The 18,916-nt window shown below is 34.4% G+C and overlaps 1 protein-coding gene across 3 annotated transcripts in view; it reads right to left on the reverse strand.

The window, feature by feature from the left end:
* Window positions 1–15,511: 15,511 nt before the first annotated feature.
* Window positions 15,512–18,916, reverse strand: part of Cdh11 (cadherin 11) — a 155,312-nt gene continuing 151,907 nt past the window's right edge. For all 3 annotated transcript variants that reach the window (XM_031341050.1, XM_031341048.1, XM_031341049.1), the window contains one exon: window positions 15,512–18,276. In XM_031341050.1, the coding sequence (XP_031196910.1) occupies window positions 17,780–18,276 (497 nt within the window). In that variant the 3' untranslated portion in view covers window positions 15,512–17,779. The remainder of the gene's footprint in view (window positions 18,277–18,916) is intronic.

An 18,916-nucleotide genomic window follows, 5' to 3' on the forward strand; every position in this document is an offset into this window, starting at 1 on the left:
AAATTCAAACATTCACACATATTAACCTCTGATTAAATCTAGTGTAACATATAAAGTATAAGGGCTTTCTACATATAAATATTTTTATTTTAGTTATGTTTTGATCTTGTCTTGAGCCATCTTCTCAAGTACTTATTCACTTATTTGGAAATATTTAGTATGTAATTTAATGATTAAATGATTTTAACATTTAGTTTATTTTTCTCATCTTTATATCTCATATTTCTTTCTCATTGTTTCTTTATTTATGATGATGATATTGATTATGAAAGTACTTAGCCTTCTTGCTCTACAAAGCCAAAGTTATTTAAGCTCAGAGGTCTTTCTGTCAAATTGATTTTAAACATTTCTCCATTTATTATATATTGATTTATTTTTGCTTTCTTTTCCTTCAATTACATATTTTCTACAAAGTCCACATTCTCAGCTTTTAGTACAATTTTATCATTTAAATTTTAAGACTTCTAGGCATACTGTCTAAAGGAACATGTGAAAATTATATCTCTGGGATTTAAGTCAACAACATAATTTTGCTGCTATTTACTCAAAATCATTAGAAGACAAAGTTACTAAGCCTTAATAGGTCCAGACCTTAAAAGCAAGCTAATTTGAAATAAGCTTTCAAATTTCCTCCTTTGTAACAATAAAAATAAGCAATACCTCCTAGAAATGAAAGGCTCTATAACAAAGTATGTTCTACAAGGGAGCAAATGTCAAAATATTAAGTACTTTGATAAAATTTCTAAGCTGGAAAAAGCATTTTTAACAAAGTGGGTTTACTTTGACATAGTTCTAAATTACACTGAGGAGAATAAGTACCTAGGGTTTTAATAGTATGTATAACACAAAGTTTCCTCTATCTGGTAAAAACATTTATGTATTCCTATAATCTAGCAGAATACCCTATGGTAAATGACTATATAACCAGTGACTATATAGCATTCACTTAAAGGTCCTGTCTTATGGGGAGTTTATTATCCTCTGAAATCATAACTTGCAGGGTCTATTTTCATTATTATTAATAGACCCACTAACAATGTCTTAAAAGATGCTTGGTGTTCAGCTGTCAACCCATTTTTATGAATTTTGAAATTGCAGTTAATAGAGTATTTAATGGATCCAGAGTCTATTTTATGACTCAGTAAGAAAGACATCAACATTCAACTCTTATAATTTTAAAATGATTTATTACTTATATAGACACTTTTTTGTTTGTTTGTTTTTGACAAGTATTAATGTTTGGAAAACTCTAAACTTACTGTGTGGCTAGAGATGACAAGACTATAATAGAGTCCCCTTTATTCTTTTCTGTCTGTAAAAGGGATCAGAATATAATACTATACTAGGACTATACTATACTAGAATATAATACTATAAAAGGACAATTTTAAAGTCAAACTAAAACTCCTCTGTAAGTTTTCTAGAGTAATCTCTGCAATGAAGTGTATTTCAAATTTGCATCCATTTAAAAACTCCCGTTAGTTCTCCATGTTTGTTAAATGTTAACTTTTTGTATCATTATCAAGGGGTGCAATATTATCAAGTGTGCAATAGTGTGCATATGGAGGTCCAAAGACAACTTGGTGTAGTAAGTTCTCTCCTCCTCGCTTTATTATGAATTCCCAGTAACAAATAAAGGTCTTGAAAATTTGTGACAAGAATACATTTTTAGTGCTATAACTATATATATATATATATATATATATATATATATATACAAAGGTGGCAGGGAAATTGTAAATATGTAAATTTTAATATAACATTTCCATGTACATGTATCAAAACATCATATTCTATATCTAAACATAAATAAATAATAATACTTGGAAAGATTAATGGTAGGTAGATAAGTAGGTATGTAGCTGGACACAAATATATAAAAATATATATATAGCTACATAAATATATAATATGATATAATAAATATGACAGAAATGTGTATGCAAATCCTTGTATTATACATCTGATATGCAAACTCATCCACAAGTATGATAAATAAACACTCTGGTACAGGATTATGCAAATCTAGACATAAGTTTATAAATATAAACTGTAATTCACTTTTACATGCACATACACACACACACACACACACACACAAATCCATACAATTTATTAACATTTCAGAAGTATTTTCTATGTCACTATGTTACCAATTTTTTTGAGTCATGGCCTTTAATAACTATACACAAATCTATGATAATGATTTATCACAATAACTTCTAACACTACATGTGATAGGGTACTTAACTTACCTGGGAGATCACTGGACACTCATATAAATGGTGGCAAGCCAATGTTTTTCTGTATTTGAATTACATCTGTGAATAGATGGATTCTCTGTGATAGAATGATGGTACTTGTAACAATTTGACTCTTAGTACAAATACATATTATCAAATTGATATCTAAACAAATACCCGAATTTGCACTTCTGCCATCAGAACACTCAAGTGTTTCCTCTGAATTCTTGCCAACAATACTATCATGATCTTAGCTCTATTTGTTTACTTTATCTTAGTTTTATCAATTTGTATCATTCAAAATGCTACCTTTGTTTCATACTTATGTTTTATTACAATTACTGGTGATATACATGCAGTTTTTCTGTGCTATTGCTAGCTAGTTCCACCTATACTTTTTTGGTCATATATAGCTTTCTCTCATTTATCTAATGATATCATAATGACTTATAAGGAGGTGATTTGATGTCAAATTCAATTTCCATTCCTACACTATTTACTGTAAATATTTCTAATCTTCATTATGTCATTGTACTTTGGTTGGTTTATTTCTTACTAATCCCTGCTTGAAAGTATCTTCCACTAGGTATCTTCATGATTAGCTGGTCAGACCTTCCAAATATTGATTTTCCAAAATGATTTCTTTCCATTTCCTTTATAGTACTTATACTACTCATAGTTATTATTAATAGTTTAGTAATAATTTAACTCTAACTTCTTATGTTGACTTTTTTTAGTAATTTCATTAGAAATTGTTTATTGTCTATTCTCCTCTCCTACCTGATGATACAGCACAAAACTTTTTTCCATTTATGTTTTTCCTGGAAAATAGATTATTTTTAAGCAACGTATTCTTATTATAATTTCCACTCCCCAAACTCCTCCCAGATCCTTCATCCTTCCCCATCCATCCAAATCCATACCTTTCTCCCATTTTAAGATACAAAAAAGCATCTAAAATAAATTAATAATAATAATGATAATAATAATAATAATAATAACAATAATTAGATTAGGTAAAATAAAAACAGACCAGAATAGGACAAAATGAACAAAAGAAGCAGAAGACAACCAAAGAAGAAACCACAAAAATCTCATGCAGAGACACATATGTGTTCCCACACAAAAATCTCATATAATGTATACACAAAGGACCTGTAAAATAAGACAAACATGAGACATGAGACAATAACAACAAACAAACAAACAAACAAACATTCCAAAATGGCATTGAGTTCATCTTATATAAGCAGTCTTCAGCTAGGTAGAGTCCTTCCCTTCTGAGTGAGACTTTATTGGAGAAAATTAAGTTTTTCTTGGCAGGTATTATCATTTGGAGATAGCTTCTATGTTAGGGTGGGGGCATGTGTCCATTTCCTCTCACAGAGCTAAGATCCCATCTGTTTCAGGCCCTGTACATACTGTCACAGTCTCTGTGATTTCATATGTGCCTCCATCTTGCTGTTTTTAAATGGCCTTGTTTCTTGGTGTCTTCCATTCCCTCTAGCTCTGGTTTGAACAGACTTTCTTCCTCCTCTTCTCAGGTTATCTTAAGCCCTGATATAAGGGATTTGATGGATTCATCCCATTGAGAACTGAGTGCTCCAACATCTCTCACCACTTCACAATGTCTGGCTATGAATCACTGTATTTTTTCCCATCAACTACAGGAAGAGGCTTCTCTGTATTGTTGGTTGAGCAAGATACTGATTTATGAGTATAGCAGAATATGATCAGGAATCATTTTATCGCTACATTGCTTTATCATTCGAGTAATATTTGAATTTTCCCTAGGTCCTGATCTATTTTGTTTCAGGTTCTTGTTAAATTCTAATCGTGTTGATTCTCCTTAGCATTTCTGTTCCAGTCACTTCCATTGGAGAAAGGTGGTAAAGATTATGCTTTTGCTACCTTAACCATATTTGTCCCGTAGGAAGTAGACACAACCTGAAGTCACATAGCTTTGCAGACTCTTCTTACAGAGATTTAATCCAATGAACACACAACATGAATTAAAGGGTAGGAAGACATTTAACGGTTTTCTCTCACCTCAGCTAAAGCAGAGAGGTGTGATACTGATGAAGCTAACTTAAGGTTCGATTTTGGCATGACCTAAAGGAATTAGATCTTTGTAAGAGGTGAAGAGTGAGTTATTTTGACCTCGACAGGGGATTCCCTGTACATTGCTCATGTCTAAGAGGCACTTTTTTCATCTATAAGTGGTAGGCTTTACGGGGAACTTGAATGTACTGTCTTAATGTAATAATAATGTAAAGTTCTTGGTGAATCTTTCTACATTCAAAATGTTTCAGTGTTAACATTAATAGGATTTTATTCTTATTCTGAAAGAAATTGATTAGCGCACACTCAATTTTCAGTTACTAAAGTTAAAGATAAGTGCATATGCAAATAAGTACAAGAGCCTTCAGAATTTTCATCTTTTTTTTTTTTTAAAGCGTGTAGAGAGTAATACTAAGACAAATGAAATTGATAATTAAGGATCTTGGTTCTCTGAATTTAGAACAGTAGGTTTTTCAGATTACCATAAAAAGAACAATAATCATGACTGTTTCAATATAAAGGGACTAATTTAAAAGTTAAAGAGTGAAACACCTTGCAGTATAAACTAAGAAAGAACTGATGACATGAACATTAGAAAAATTGCACCGAGAGCACAGACTATTACCAGAGATAAGACAAGGTAACTATACTAAAAATATGTATTCAATGATAGCATTTCAATATCTGAAGCAAAAATGAATAGTGGTGAAAGAAAAATAGAGCAATCTAAAATTATTATTAGACATTTCAAAGGGATTTTTTTTTAGGTAATTGATTTTTAAAAACCATTAAACAAAAAATTGATAAAAAATACAGAGATTTGAATATTTTCTTCTAATTTAGTTTAATTGGAATTAGTAGAAAATCCAAGCAATGATGTAACTATATTCCTGAACACTGTGCAAGATTTACAAACAGAGCAAATTTTGATTTTAAAAACAATTGCAAAAATTCATGAAGCTTGAAATCACACAAAGTACTTTCTTTGACCCAAATAATATTAAATTATTAATAAGACTAATAATTAACATTAAATTGCTAACTAAGAAATGTATAGCATATGTATGTGATGTTTGACACTAATTTCAGGAGAGTTGTGAATAAATGTACCCACTCTACATAGGAAACTGATGACAGAAATAAGTATAGATACTGCCACAGTCCAACTTGGTGAACCAATGGGCTTTGTTGGGGATATGAACAGGAATAAGAGCTAATAGTTACTTACAAGACAAGAAATATCTCAAAAATAGTTATATCACTAATGCCCCTCCCCTCAGCTTGCATGACAGCTCAGGAAAAAGACAAGCCTGAAGTGTTCAATAGGAAAGAGACTGTTTCTGGTAGTTCAGTTGGTCTGAGGCCTTTCTAGGCAGCTTGGCTGTAATCTGCTACTTACAGGTGGCTTGAATAGTCTGGCTTCCCCAAGCCAGTTCAGCTTGTTCAACAGTGATTACCAGTAGTCCTTAGAGCTATGTAAACCAACCAAAGAGGATTCTGGCAATTCTGGTCATTTTCAGGGACTTCCTAAATCTATTGTGTTGTCTATTTTCTTGAGGTCAATGTGCTTCCCTTCAGCCTGGAATGCTTCACCTCATCTTAGAATATTCTGTGTCTTAGAAAGATTTCCTCTAAGATGGTAGACATCTCAGAGAAGACTGTTTTATAATATATTATAAGCAAGTGGAATGGTTTTAAGAATGTGAATTTAGTGAAAAATTTGTAAACCAAGCAACATATTACAAATCTTCCAGAAGACTAGTGTTGAGTTACTCTCATCCATGTAACATGACACATTACTTCCTGTTCCTACAACTCCAAAGACTCTCTGCCTCTCCTTTTGCCTTTTCAGGCATTTGAACAGATATGATGCACACTCACACATACATGCATAAGTATAAACCAAAACTAAAATAATTTTTAAACATATCAAACAATGAAACATCCATGCAACCTGATTCCAAAATTGTATATGAAGCTCTACATAAAGGAAATATTTATTGTCTAAGCCAATAGGGAAAAATATACATTATATAATCTTCCACATATTTACATAGCTGATTTGTTTATAGTAAACATAATACTCTCATTAAGTATCACCTGTGTAAAGGCAAATACTAATGATAGTGCTGTTGTTTTGTTTTGATGCTGTGACAAAATGGCCTAGTAAAAATAAACTTAGGGGAGAAAGGATTTATTTTAGTTCAAATTCTATATGCATTATATGAGGAAAATAAAGGTTGTAGGAGCTACAAACAATCATATCACATCCATAATCAAAACCTAAAGGAAAGGAATACAATATAATCACTCAGTTAATTTTTTTCCACTTGTATCACTCAAGACACCAAACCTAGGGAACAGGGCCACCCACAGTGGGCAATGTCATCCACACATCAATTAATTCAATCAAAATAATATCTGACAGAAGTAGAGTAACATGGTATAAACAATCCCTCATTGAGATTTGCTTCCCAGGTGATTATACATTGTAAGTATAAGTTGAAAATTAAAATTAGTAATTCCTAAATATTTCTATATAGAAGCTGTGTTGGTTAGATATACAAATGAAAACTCCTGAACTTTCAAATCACAGTATAAAAAATTAATTTGAAATATTTAATACAAAAGCAATGGGGAAATCAAAAAGAAAGTGTCACAAATGTTTCTGTGCATAGCATTTTAGTATCTGTTAAATACAGAGACTTAATCCGAAACATGAAACAGGAAAGACATTTTTATCAAATGAAAGTCAACATCTCAATATTAACAAAGAAAAACTCTCAAAATCCTGAAGAAGAAAAACACAAACAGACAAACTTATACTAATTGATAAAATTCTTTCTCAAGAATAAAAATAGGTTCAAGTTCCAAAAGGTGATATTTGTATTCTAATTCCCAGCTTTTCATCTCAGATTCTCATGTCTTAGAACCCATCTATAGGGAGTAATCAGTGCTACAGATGCTGCACTGTGTACATATATATTGATATATATTATGTGTAATACCAGAAGAGCAGATTGATTTTGATTCTAATTATAGTGGCTTGCTTCTATATCTTCCGTAATTACAGTTTTTAGCTGTACACCTCTGATGATATTTCATTTTTCATCTGGACATTCTGCCAAGAGCTTCTCTAGAAGGCAGTGATGTGGTCTGCTTTGTTACTGCTATTTTCCTTGGGCCTTCACCAGCATTTAGCTTGCTGAGTGTTTGATGTTTCTGTCTATGGGAATTTTGGAATCTAGCAAGTAATGACTCATCCACATAGTATGTAACCGGGCAACTATTAAAGTAAGAATTGAAAACATTAATTTTTCATATTCAATATGCATATATCTTGAATATAATATAGAGAACATGAAACTTATGCACATTATGAATAGAGTATTTGTCTCTTATTTCCAAAATTTATAGAATATAGATATTGGAGGCATCTTCTATATAAATATACTAGAAAGGTACTTATGGCTACGTTTTTAAGTCACCACTAAACTTTAAAGTTGCAAAGAGTAAAAATGTTTCTAGACGATTAAGGACATTAAAATTTGTGCTATTTGCTTCTTTCCTTGGGCCATCAGAAACTCCTAAGACTACCGACATGGTTTCAAACTGTACTATTTATTGCCTGTAATGTGTCAGTTTGGTGGATGAAAGCAGCTCTATTTTGAGTTACTCTAAATTATTAATGTGAAACTATCTCAAGGAGAAATAAGATATCTGGTGACTATGTACACTAGCAAGACCTATAAGTATAACCTGTATCCAATCTATCTCTAGCAGAGAAATGTACAGGAAAGTACATTATTATAATATATTTAGAACCTTAGGACTTCAATCATCTTTCTAGATGTAGTAACACACACCTACACCCTTACAACTTGAGAGACTAGAAGCGGGAGGGTCAGGGGTTCACCATAGTCATCCATTACATAATGAGTTTAATGCTAGTCCAAGATACATGAGACAATAAATTAAAAAAATAATAAAACATGAAACAAAAAACAAAAACAAAACAAAACAAAAATATGAGCTGATAAGATGGTACAGAAGATAATTTCATAACACCAAAGATGATGTTCTGAGTTCAATCATATTGAATCCATGCAATAGTTGTCTCTGACCTCCATAAGTAAGCCCTACATGTTTGCACCACTCCTATACAAAGTATAAACCTAAAGACAAAAATTACCCTTCCATGACTGGGCAGTGGTGGTGCATGCCTTTAGTCCCAGCACTCGAGTGGCAGAGGCAGGCAGATTTCTGAGTTCCAGGCCAACCTGTTCTACAAAGTAAGTTCCAGGACAGCCAGGGCTACACAGAAACCATGACTCAAAAAAAAAAAATTACCCTTCCAGGAATATCACAAAAGAAATAATATCTATAAAGTCTGTAGTATCAAGAATATTATACATTTTTATAAAACAATGAGACATTTAAAGCGAGTTCACCAAGAGTTTAAAAATTAGCCAGTATTCATATTACAATGGGCTGACAATAAATTACCAGTTTGATATTTTAAAGAATGAATAATGTGTGCTTCATCTAAGATCATGGATTAAAAGAAGATACTTAATATTTAGCACAATGACTAGCAATGATTTAATTGTCTTATGTAATCTATGAACTCTATATACACGAAAATTAAAGCTGAAGTCTATCAAACTAACGACAAAGGAATTTCATGTTGAGAGAGCTCTTATTATTGTGGGACATTAGAATAGGCACGTGAAACTTTCTTTGGTTTAAATTTTGGGACCCTGTGCAAGGCCATATCTAAAAGTTCTTTGACAAGTCACACATCTGCATTCACTTCATCTAAAGACACTTGTCTAGCACAGGGAATATGTGATAATCTAGATTTTTGGACACTGGAAAAGATGGAAAGGAAATCCCTCAGAAGGGATTACCAAACTCTGACCAGTTTGCTTTCCTATAGATGTATGGCTATTCTCTGGAAGAAAAGACACTCAACTGTTCTTCCTAGATTCACCTTTGTTTGAAAACTTCATTTGTATTAATGAAGAGGATTAAGAAGATTAATAAGAGGTTGAGCAAAAACACTCAAACTGTGCAACCAATGCTTAAAACTCAGGTTTTGATAATGCTTATTACTATTGACTCACATTTTTAAGTTCTTATTTATTAGGATGACAATGAGTAACAGGCATGGTTTTGAATTCTTGCATTCTTTTACAGACAGATTAACAAAGCAAGGTCCTTTCCTAGGGAAATGGACACTATACTGTCTAGTGCTATGGAGTCTCTCTCTCTCTCTCTCTCTCTCTCTCTCTCTCTCTCTCTCTCTCTTTCTCTTTCTCTCTCTCTCTCTTTCTGTCTGTGTGTGTGTGTGTTTTACATGCACATACATACAAGCAAATATACAAATAGCAGGTATAATATCAGTCTGAATTATTATAATTTTAAAAATAAAATAAGGTCCTGGAAACTCTCAGAGAGAAACTCTATAGGCATAATTGACAGAGGCCTTATGAGTTTTTAACTCTTTTATCAGAACCAGGGTTTTATGGAGAGAGATTAGCCACATATTCCAAGCTTTGGACTAAAACAATCAGGAGAAGTTACACAACCTTTACCCAGATGCCCATGTCACCCGTTATTAATTATGAGAAGCTACAACATTCCAGGCTCTGGGATATGTTGCAAAAACGATGTCTTTGTTCATGTTTTTCTTCCTCTTTCCTTGTGTTTACAGATGAAAGATCATGAATTTAAAATAAAATTAATAAAATTAGTAAAATACTATTGAGAAGATCCAGAGGCAGAAATGTGCTCTTGGACAGTAGTAGAAGTGTGGTAGGTAGCTCTTGAATGGTCTTATGGTCAGAGAGAGAACTTGTCAAAAGGGATATGCTGGCACACAAATGTAGAGCTATAGAAAATGACCTGCTTAAGCTTACAAATTCAAAAAAGGACTGCACTGTTCTTTTAAGAATGCTGCTTACTACTTCTTTCCAACAGCCAGTGACATAGCACACCCATTTCAGCCTTAGAAAACATTTAATCCCAGGTCAGGGTACTCCATAGACTTTCTGGGAGACTACCTTCTGTTCTAAAGACTAAAGAGTTGTGCTAGACTAAAAGAACACTTGGGGTGACCATCCATACCAGCAAATGAAAGGTGCTATCTCCCAAAATCAGTACCTTATGACTACTGGAACAAAGGCCAGAAAAAGAAAGCCACAGGCCCCTCAAACCTCATCATTGTATCTAAGGCTTTCTTCTAAATCTTTTGCCAGTACCAGATAGAGCTGGTTTACAGTTGGACAACTCCCATTGTCATTAACTTATAGAATCATTAATGTATGCAATGAGTCATATATTTTCTTTTATTTTCAATTCTAGGTCAATGCTCATTGAAATTCTTGGAGCCTTGCCCCAAACAGATCACATCACTCTATTGTATGTGTAGATAAAGGGAGATTCACATAAATGGTGAACCCACGAAAAGTTTGTGAGTCATAAAGATAATCTGGTGCCACCTCACAGATCTGTTCAATGTAATGAGTACTGTTTCATTATAGTGTTGTCTTTATTTCTGTGTCATAGAATTCCATGAGGTCATAGTGGTATTAACACAACATGAGAACTTAAAAAAAGGCAAGTCACCTATAAAAACTAATGTTTGTAATTGTAATGGCTTTGAATACTGTCCTATAAGCAAAATGAAATGGCTAACTTACTTGCCAGTTTTCTTTATCTAACCACTTTTGCGTTCCTGTCCCTAATATTTACTCAATGCATATTCTGTGTTAATAATCTAAAGTTTTAAATTTTTTTCTTTAATTTTTTATTTATTATATATATACATATATATGTGTGTGTGTGTGTGTGTGTGTGTGTATACTATACCTGTCTTCAGACACACCATGAGGTCATCAGATCCCATCACAGATGATTATTAGCCATTATGTGACTGCTGGAAATGATCTCAGGACTTCAGGAAGAGCAGTCAGTGCTCTAAACCCCTGAGCCATCTTTTCAGCCCCTACAAATTTAAATTTAAATAAAAAATATAAGAAATATTCGATAATAGACCACTAGCAGTTCCTAACGCACTCTGATATATCTTCAGGTCAATATTATTTAATTCATCATCTATTTATTGAATCATAAGAAAAAACAGTTTGCTAATTATACTTTAAAACAAACATAGCTATTTTTTTCTGAGTTATTACTTAGGAAGAAGGGAAAGGGGGAGAATGTCATCAAAGCATACAATAATTTCAAATTTCCAAGTGCTAAAATGATGGAAGTATTGTAGTTAAGCTCATTAGACTTGTAATGAAAATTGGATTCTAATTGTATGCCTTAAAATCTAAATATTTTTAGAGAAGAGTTATGTGTCTAATAAAAGGCAGCACCATTACTTGAACAATGAGGCAAAATTATATCAAACATGAAATTGCTTATGTTGGAGTTGTCAAACTGTGTGCAATTCTTGACAAGTGCAATCAAATTTCAAATATCAGTTGATACAGAGTTCCCATCCAATTGCCCTGAGTAATTGTGATTGTCAATTTTAGTGAGTAAAAATATGCCGAGGGGTTAGAGAAGCATACGTGTTCTTGTGTCTATGCGAGTCCTTTCATATACAGTTGGAACATGAGGGCCCTGACTTCCTGGATAGATTAATCTACTGGAGGATATGGACATTTAGTATCCTATTGGGAAGTGGTGGGGATATGACATGGTAGGACATAGAGGAAGAAAGTGGGTCACTAGGTATGCATCGCTGGGCCTCTATCTTGCCGTAGACTTTTCTTGTGTTTTCTGCTCTACTTTCTTACTGCTGCACTCTCTACCTTGGACTGACCTCTGAAACTCTGCATGAAATAAACTCCTCCGCTCCAAAGTATTGCTCAAAGTAATAATAGCATCAACGCACCCATAATACTATGTATATATACATATGATGTATATTACACATATTAATTACATATATGTGTGTACATATGTACATGTATATACTACAGCTATGGTAAATTGTTTTCTTAACAAATACTTAATGGATATTTTATATCCTTCTTTTCCAGTATTATGCTACTTTGTTTACACAAACTTCCATGCATCCACTGAAAAAGCAATGTTGTTGTTGTTGCTTTCTTTTTCTCTTTAGGGGTAGGAGCACTGTCAGTCAGCTCCCTGCCTAAAGCAAACTATGATCCTGTCAAGACATCTGTCATCTGTTTGGGTTCAGGGAAGAGAAAAAAGAGAGAGTGAATTGGTTTCTAAAGAGAGAAGGAAATGAGCAGTATATAGGATGTATCTTCTCTTGTATTGTCTGAGGACATGAAGTTGGGAAACAATAAAGCATTTGTGTGACTACTGCCATCTTCTTGTGAATCCTGGGAACATGTAGTGGATCCAGAAACTTGAGTTGGTTCATTTTCACCACTGCTGACAAATTAGAGGCTGTTATTTCTGTTATTTCTGTTATGTAGAAATGAATTCCAGAGGGATCAAGATACCCACTGAAGTTAAAGAGCTATTACATGTTTGAGTGCATTTTACACAAAGGGACTTAATGTATTGTTTCTAAACATTAGTTAAAGAGTTGTGCATCCTGAACCTTAATCTCTTTCATCTCTGTAAATCATTGAGAGATAGCCATGTGTGACCAACATTTTCTAAAAGTTATAAAGAACAATGGAGCAAGTTTTCACCTATATGAAATCAACTTTCCATGTAAAGAGATAGATTGCAAATATTTTCCCCATACTGAGAACTTGCAGGCCATTCAGTGAGGGAGCTCCTTTGCTCTTATATTTTTTTTACTTTCATAAAGAAGATGAAATATCAGCCTTCTCTGTGAAACATAACATGAACTCCTACAGATTGCCTAGCTCCTCCCTTTTATATTTGATTTTAAAAATCCACAGGTGACATTTTCAGCAGTACAAGTCACAGTTTTGGTTCCTAAGACACTTTGAACCTAGCAGGCAGCTAAGTCTGCTGAGGTTTGATACCAGTATGTTATAAAACCACACGTAGTAAACTAAGCAAGGGAACATGAGGAAATCTCTATCTCTTTCCATGTTCTCAACACGAGTGTAACAGCTAAGCTACAGATCCTGAGGAACAGCCATCTCCTCTGACACCTTCAGCCCAAGCTTAGAGGACGGGGCTCTTGGTCAGGGCACAATCTCTGAGACTCTTCTCACTACAACTCTCACAGGGATTCCTGTAGCTCTCTGGAGATATATTTAGCCTTCAAGACTACAACATCCTTCCCTGGAAGACACACTTTGAGTTGCCACAGGAATAAGATGGGTTTTAATGTGTTAGCATACAACTCCCATAGAAAAAGAGGCTTCAAAACTTTTACTAGTTTAAGGGAATAAGCAAAACTATGTGAAACTTTCTTTCTAGTTTTCAAAGGCTTTTAGATGCAAGGATAAATTATATATGTTACCTATGATAATAAAAGTAAAGTCTGTATTAGTCTTCAAAACCGGACATACCTATCCTAAGAGGCAGCCTTTTAAAGTTGGGATAAGCTACCGAAAGCCCATTAGAAGAAGTTGTTGAATTTGTGTTCCTAATCAATAATTCTTCAGCCTCTGCTCACCCCTGCATCTCCCGTGAGTACTTACACATATGTGGTTATAAGTTCCTACCAGATAAGATGCTAGCTGTCACAACATCTCTAATTTAGATGACTCTCTCGATTTAGCTAAACTTCTTTTCTCCAATTTCATTCTCTGTTCTTCATAACATTATCTCAGGTTTCAAGATCAGAGCAGTCCAAATTTCTCAGAAAGAGAAGTTTAAAATCATAATGCTTTTCTTTAATCAGCCATCAAGTCCTGAAATCCCTGTCATGTCAGGGTGCAGTCATCCACAGCAAATATGTATTGTTCTTTCAAAATGAGAAAGCAGAAGTAATGCCTTCTTATATTCTCATGGGTGCTCAGAAATCTCCAGCCTCCCCCAAAAGGCCATAAACTATGAGTGACCACTGGCTCTCAGAAAACTGGCCATTAACTGACCATGTACAGTGGAGGAGGGGCAAATTTTATCTGCATGAGAACTGAAAGGCAACCAGTGTAGATTCATCACCAGGCACTGACAGCAGGATGGACTGAGGAAGAAAAATTGAAGAGATTTACAGGATCATACTCTCATAGAGTAAGAAAGCAAAGGAATCAAAATTCATCTTAAGTCTTTGAGAAAAACAGAAAAGGCGCTTATGTAAAAGAATCCTGTGATCTGAATTTTTGTTTGCTTGTTTGTTTTGTTGTTGTTTTTAATACTGTAGCTTCTCTGTGGAGAAAAACCAAGAGCAAAAGTAACTTTTGACAGTTTCACAAACCAGCCTAGTAGAGCTTGAGCAAAACAGGCCTGTTCGTCTTTCCCATCTCTGATGAACTGAATTTTATGGTCTCACTATAGCTCATTTTCAACTTCCTAGAGATATGCCCTGTCATGTTTCTCAGTGTATATGCTTCTAATCTGTCATGAACTGCTTGTTCCATTGAGCTGCTCCTTCAACAGTCCCGTTTCTCTATGTCTCTTTTGACTGAACTATAAAGACACTCATAAAGTAGAGAAATGCATAGCTCAAGGCTCAAGAGCAATCTCAAACACTCTTTACCAGATCCCACTGGACTAAGGGAGCTGTATTCACTAGGTATCATGAATCAGTATCTATAAAAGGTTCTCTAGTACATGTAAATCGGATGCTCAGGATTTCTGACCAGAAGAGTTGTAATAAACCTATATTCCATCTTACCCTTTTGTCCTTTGTACTCCATCATACTTATTTTTCCCCCAGCATTGCATTGTCTTGAGGGGTAAGGCGATCTGAACGTGAAGCAGGTGAATGGAAGTCAACAAAACAGATAATTTGAACCATAATTGAGAAAAATGAACACTATCGGAGAGGATAGCAAGGATTATTCTAAACTTCAAGTTTGCTACTGTATGACATGCAAAAAATCAGATTTTTGAAGAATGAATGCATCGGTAAATTGATGAATGAATGAGTGAATGAATGAATGAGGAATATAAGCTATATCACACCAGATAGACACACAGCAGATAGAACATACCAGCAGTCTTTTCCATGTGTGTGTACACCAATGTTGTGACCTGTGATTGCTTTATAGCCAAATAAGATAGGACCGTTTAAGACAAGATTGCTCTTAAGTTAACATGTTCCGAATGACAAAAGATTCCATGAATTGGGAAAGACATTTTATTTCCAAGCTTCTAAGAGGATTCTACAAACATTAAAGATCCTTTAAGTTAAAAAAAATAGAAAAGAAAATAGGGAAAAGAAAGGGAAAAACAAGCCTTCTTAAGTATTGAAAAGTAGACAGTCCTGGGGGAAAAGTTCCTTGACATGAAAATGTGAAAATGAAGTTGCCAACTCTATTCTGACTACATTCCTATATATATATAAAAGGATTGTTGTGATAGTAAGGGGACTTACAGCTGAGTCAGCGAGGTTCATTTTCCTGTTTAGTTATTCAGTTATTTCAAATTCAATTGGAGATTGGTGTAAACCTAGCAAAATATTCTTTGGATTACAAATTCTATCTATAAAATAAACATAACCTGTAATTATGCAAGTACCAAGAATGCACATTCTTTCCTGGGATAAAAGACTCTCAAGTGGCAATGTCCACTGAGTTTCTCCCACTGAATTAGTCAACTGATTTGATATCAATGCAAAGTGAAGTGGGAGTGAACACATCATAAAAAACAGTATATAAGATCTCAAGAAATAATCACAAAATTGTAAAAAAAAAATCATTTTTTCCATAAATCAAGAGAAAAAAATCATGTGCCTTGTGTTTCAAGAAAAGGAGGGGAAGTGTTTGCAGTGTGACTCTCTGTGATGTCTTCCCACATATTGCTTTGTCTGGACCTTTGGTCCGTTGTACAAGTGAAAGGTCCTTCACAGAAGTTCCAATTCCCAGGAAACTAGAGGCAACTGCAGATGACTGTGACATTAGCACAGATCAAATGGCATCAATCATCAATGTTCAACATCATCCCTGATCTCACTGAGAGTACTTGGCCCAAAGCATCGTCTAAAATAAAGGTAGGAAAGTGAATTGCCCTTTCTTTCATTAAGACTTGAAATTTTATATTATTTGAAGACAAAATAAAATTACAGGAGGACAAAAATAAGCACTTTCAACTGTCAGTCAGTCTTTATCCTAATAAAAATTACATAATGAAAACCAGAGTTGGTTTTGACTATGCACCCCTTCAATTCCACAATGCTCAATGCAGGGCATCAAGTCTATATCTAGAACATCGAGAGGTCTGGCAGTCCTCATGAATTTGTCTCTCATAACTATGAATTCACAAGTTAAATGCATAATATATAACATATTGTAAAATCATAGGCTAATCATAGGCTAGTCTAGATCTCTAATGTCCTTCTTTAGAAGATATACTCCAGAAAAAGCCAGAACATACAAAAAATAATTTACATGAAGTTACAGAATCTTATCTTTAAAAAACTCAAACATATTTGATTTAAATAAACAATAAGAGCAGCAGACGACAACAGATCATAAATAGGGTTATTAAAAGATCACAATTAAATTAGAAATATAAATGGATCATTAGAAATCCTTATTTTTTCAAGGTTAAGAATCAAACCCAGAATTAAAAAAGAATCTTTTTTTTATTTCAAAGGTTGCTTCTTATATTGAAGCTCATATTAAAGCAACAGTACAATGTTCATAAAATATAAGTGTGATGCTGTAACATTTTCGTACATGTCAGAATACTGATATTTGTATGTATACTAAAATAAGAACTTTAAAATTGTACAAATAGATACATTAAAAATGACATAGAAATAGGGTGCTCCTCACTGAAACAAGACAGTTATATCTGGCACGTATTAGTTTAGGATGAAAGTAGAAGCAAAAAGATTTACAAGAATCAGCAGTAACAAGATTGATGCTCAAGAGACATAATTGTACATTGTATTGTACATACATTGTATGGGTTTAAGCTGGCTGGATATTATATATTTCAAGTTTAAAAATGCACTACAGATAGAGTGTCCATAGTTTAAGGCGAAATTACAGCTCAGAACTGTTGTCCTTTCTAATTTTGTGGAAGCTTCTTCGAGAAATTAAAAAATAAAATAAGAGAGACTTAGATGTTCATAACACATAGACAATTTCCCTTCATTGTAAGTTCACCGTGGACTTCTCCTTCATTTAAATATTTTGTGTGCCAAGTGGTTTTTCTCTAGTGAAGGTGATAAACAACTTCAATATTTGCTTTTTGAGTGGGAAAAGGTACTTCACAGTATTTTCCACTTTGATGTCCTTGCAGTTTTATTAAATGTTTCCTCTCTGTAAAACTCTGCTTGTTTTAAATGAGCCTTTCCTTGATTTAAAAAAATACCTGTTTACACATCTTCTAGATTCTTGAGAATGCCAGACACAGTTCTTAAGGCCAAATTTGTATCATTATTGTTAAGAGTCATCATCAAAAGTGTCTTTGGAGCCATACAAGTCTGCTAGTTTCTTAAAACGAGGTCCCCAGTTCTGTAGATAGTCGTAGTCCAGGTCTGAATCTGTGGTGGCAGACTCCAAGGAGCTCAGGGACCCAGCCACGGAACCCCTGCCCTCATAACCATAGATTTGGATGGAGTCATAGGGAGGGGCCGTGGGATCATTATCTGCCTCCTGTATTCTTGTGTTGATGAAGTCGTCCACATCCACACTGTTGGGTGCTGGTCGCAGCCCAGGTCTAGGCATATACTGATACTCAGGTTTAATATCTTTGCGAGGGATAAATCCATTGATACCATCAGGATTCTGCAGGGTGGCTATGTCGAAGGCTTCCGTGTCTTCCTCACCACCCCCTTCATCATCATAGGTTATGATGTTCTCACGGACATCCTCCTCTTCAAATACAATGAGTGGTTCTTTCTTTTGCCTCCTCAGGGTCACAAACAACACAACGATGACTGTAGGAGAAGAAAAAGAATGTAAGCCAATGTTCAGCCCAACCTGCCTGCTTACTCATTCCCCGAGGGGCTCTGCTTCAGAAGCTGGAGTGATATATATAAAAAAAAAGGATAGCTTTTCCAGAACTCCCAAAAAGAGTTACATGCTGACCTGTCTCTGTCTGCACAGTCTGCCCTGAGAGCATCGTGCCCTGTGAACTGACAGGTTGGAATTATCTTCAATGTTTTGCAAGTGAATCCTAATGTTATTTGGCAGTCCTCTGAAGAATCAGCGAGGAGGATTACTGTTTCCTGAAAGAGGCAAAAGCCTATTTCTTCTTGCAAAGGAGTGCAACTGGCTTCCCCACCTTTAAGATTAAAATGTTCACTCAGGACTGAGGTGAAAAGAGGCTGCTCCTGTCCAAAGGCCCCACTCTGTAATACAGAACTAAACCTTATCATAAGGGTGGGAGAAGGTGCAATTATAAAACCCTCAGAAGAAAAAAATAATGCTGCCTATATGAACATAAAAGCAGAGTGCTATTTAAAAGCCCAGGTGAAGCAATCCTATCTTTCCTGGGAGAGGTATTCCATTAGGCTTGGGGACTTGGCAGAGCCAGCAGTCATTTATAAGGAACGCTAGATACTTCTTAATTTCTAT

This window comes from Mastomys coucha, unplaced genomic scaffold (assembly GCF_008632895.1).
Source record: "Mastomys coucha isolate ucsf_1 unplaced genomic scaffold, UCSF_Mcou_1 pScaffold22, whole genome shotgun sequence".
Taxonomy (NCBI): domain Eukaryota; kingdom Metazoa; phylum Chordata; class Mammalia; order Rodentia; family Muridae; genus Mastomys; species Mastomys coucha.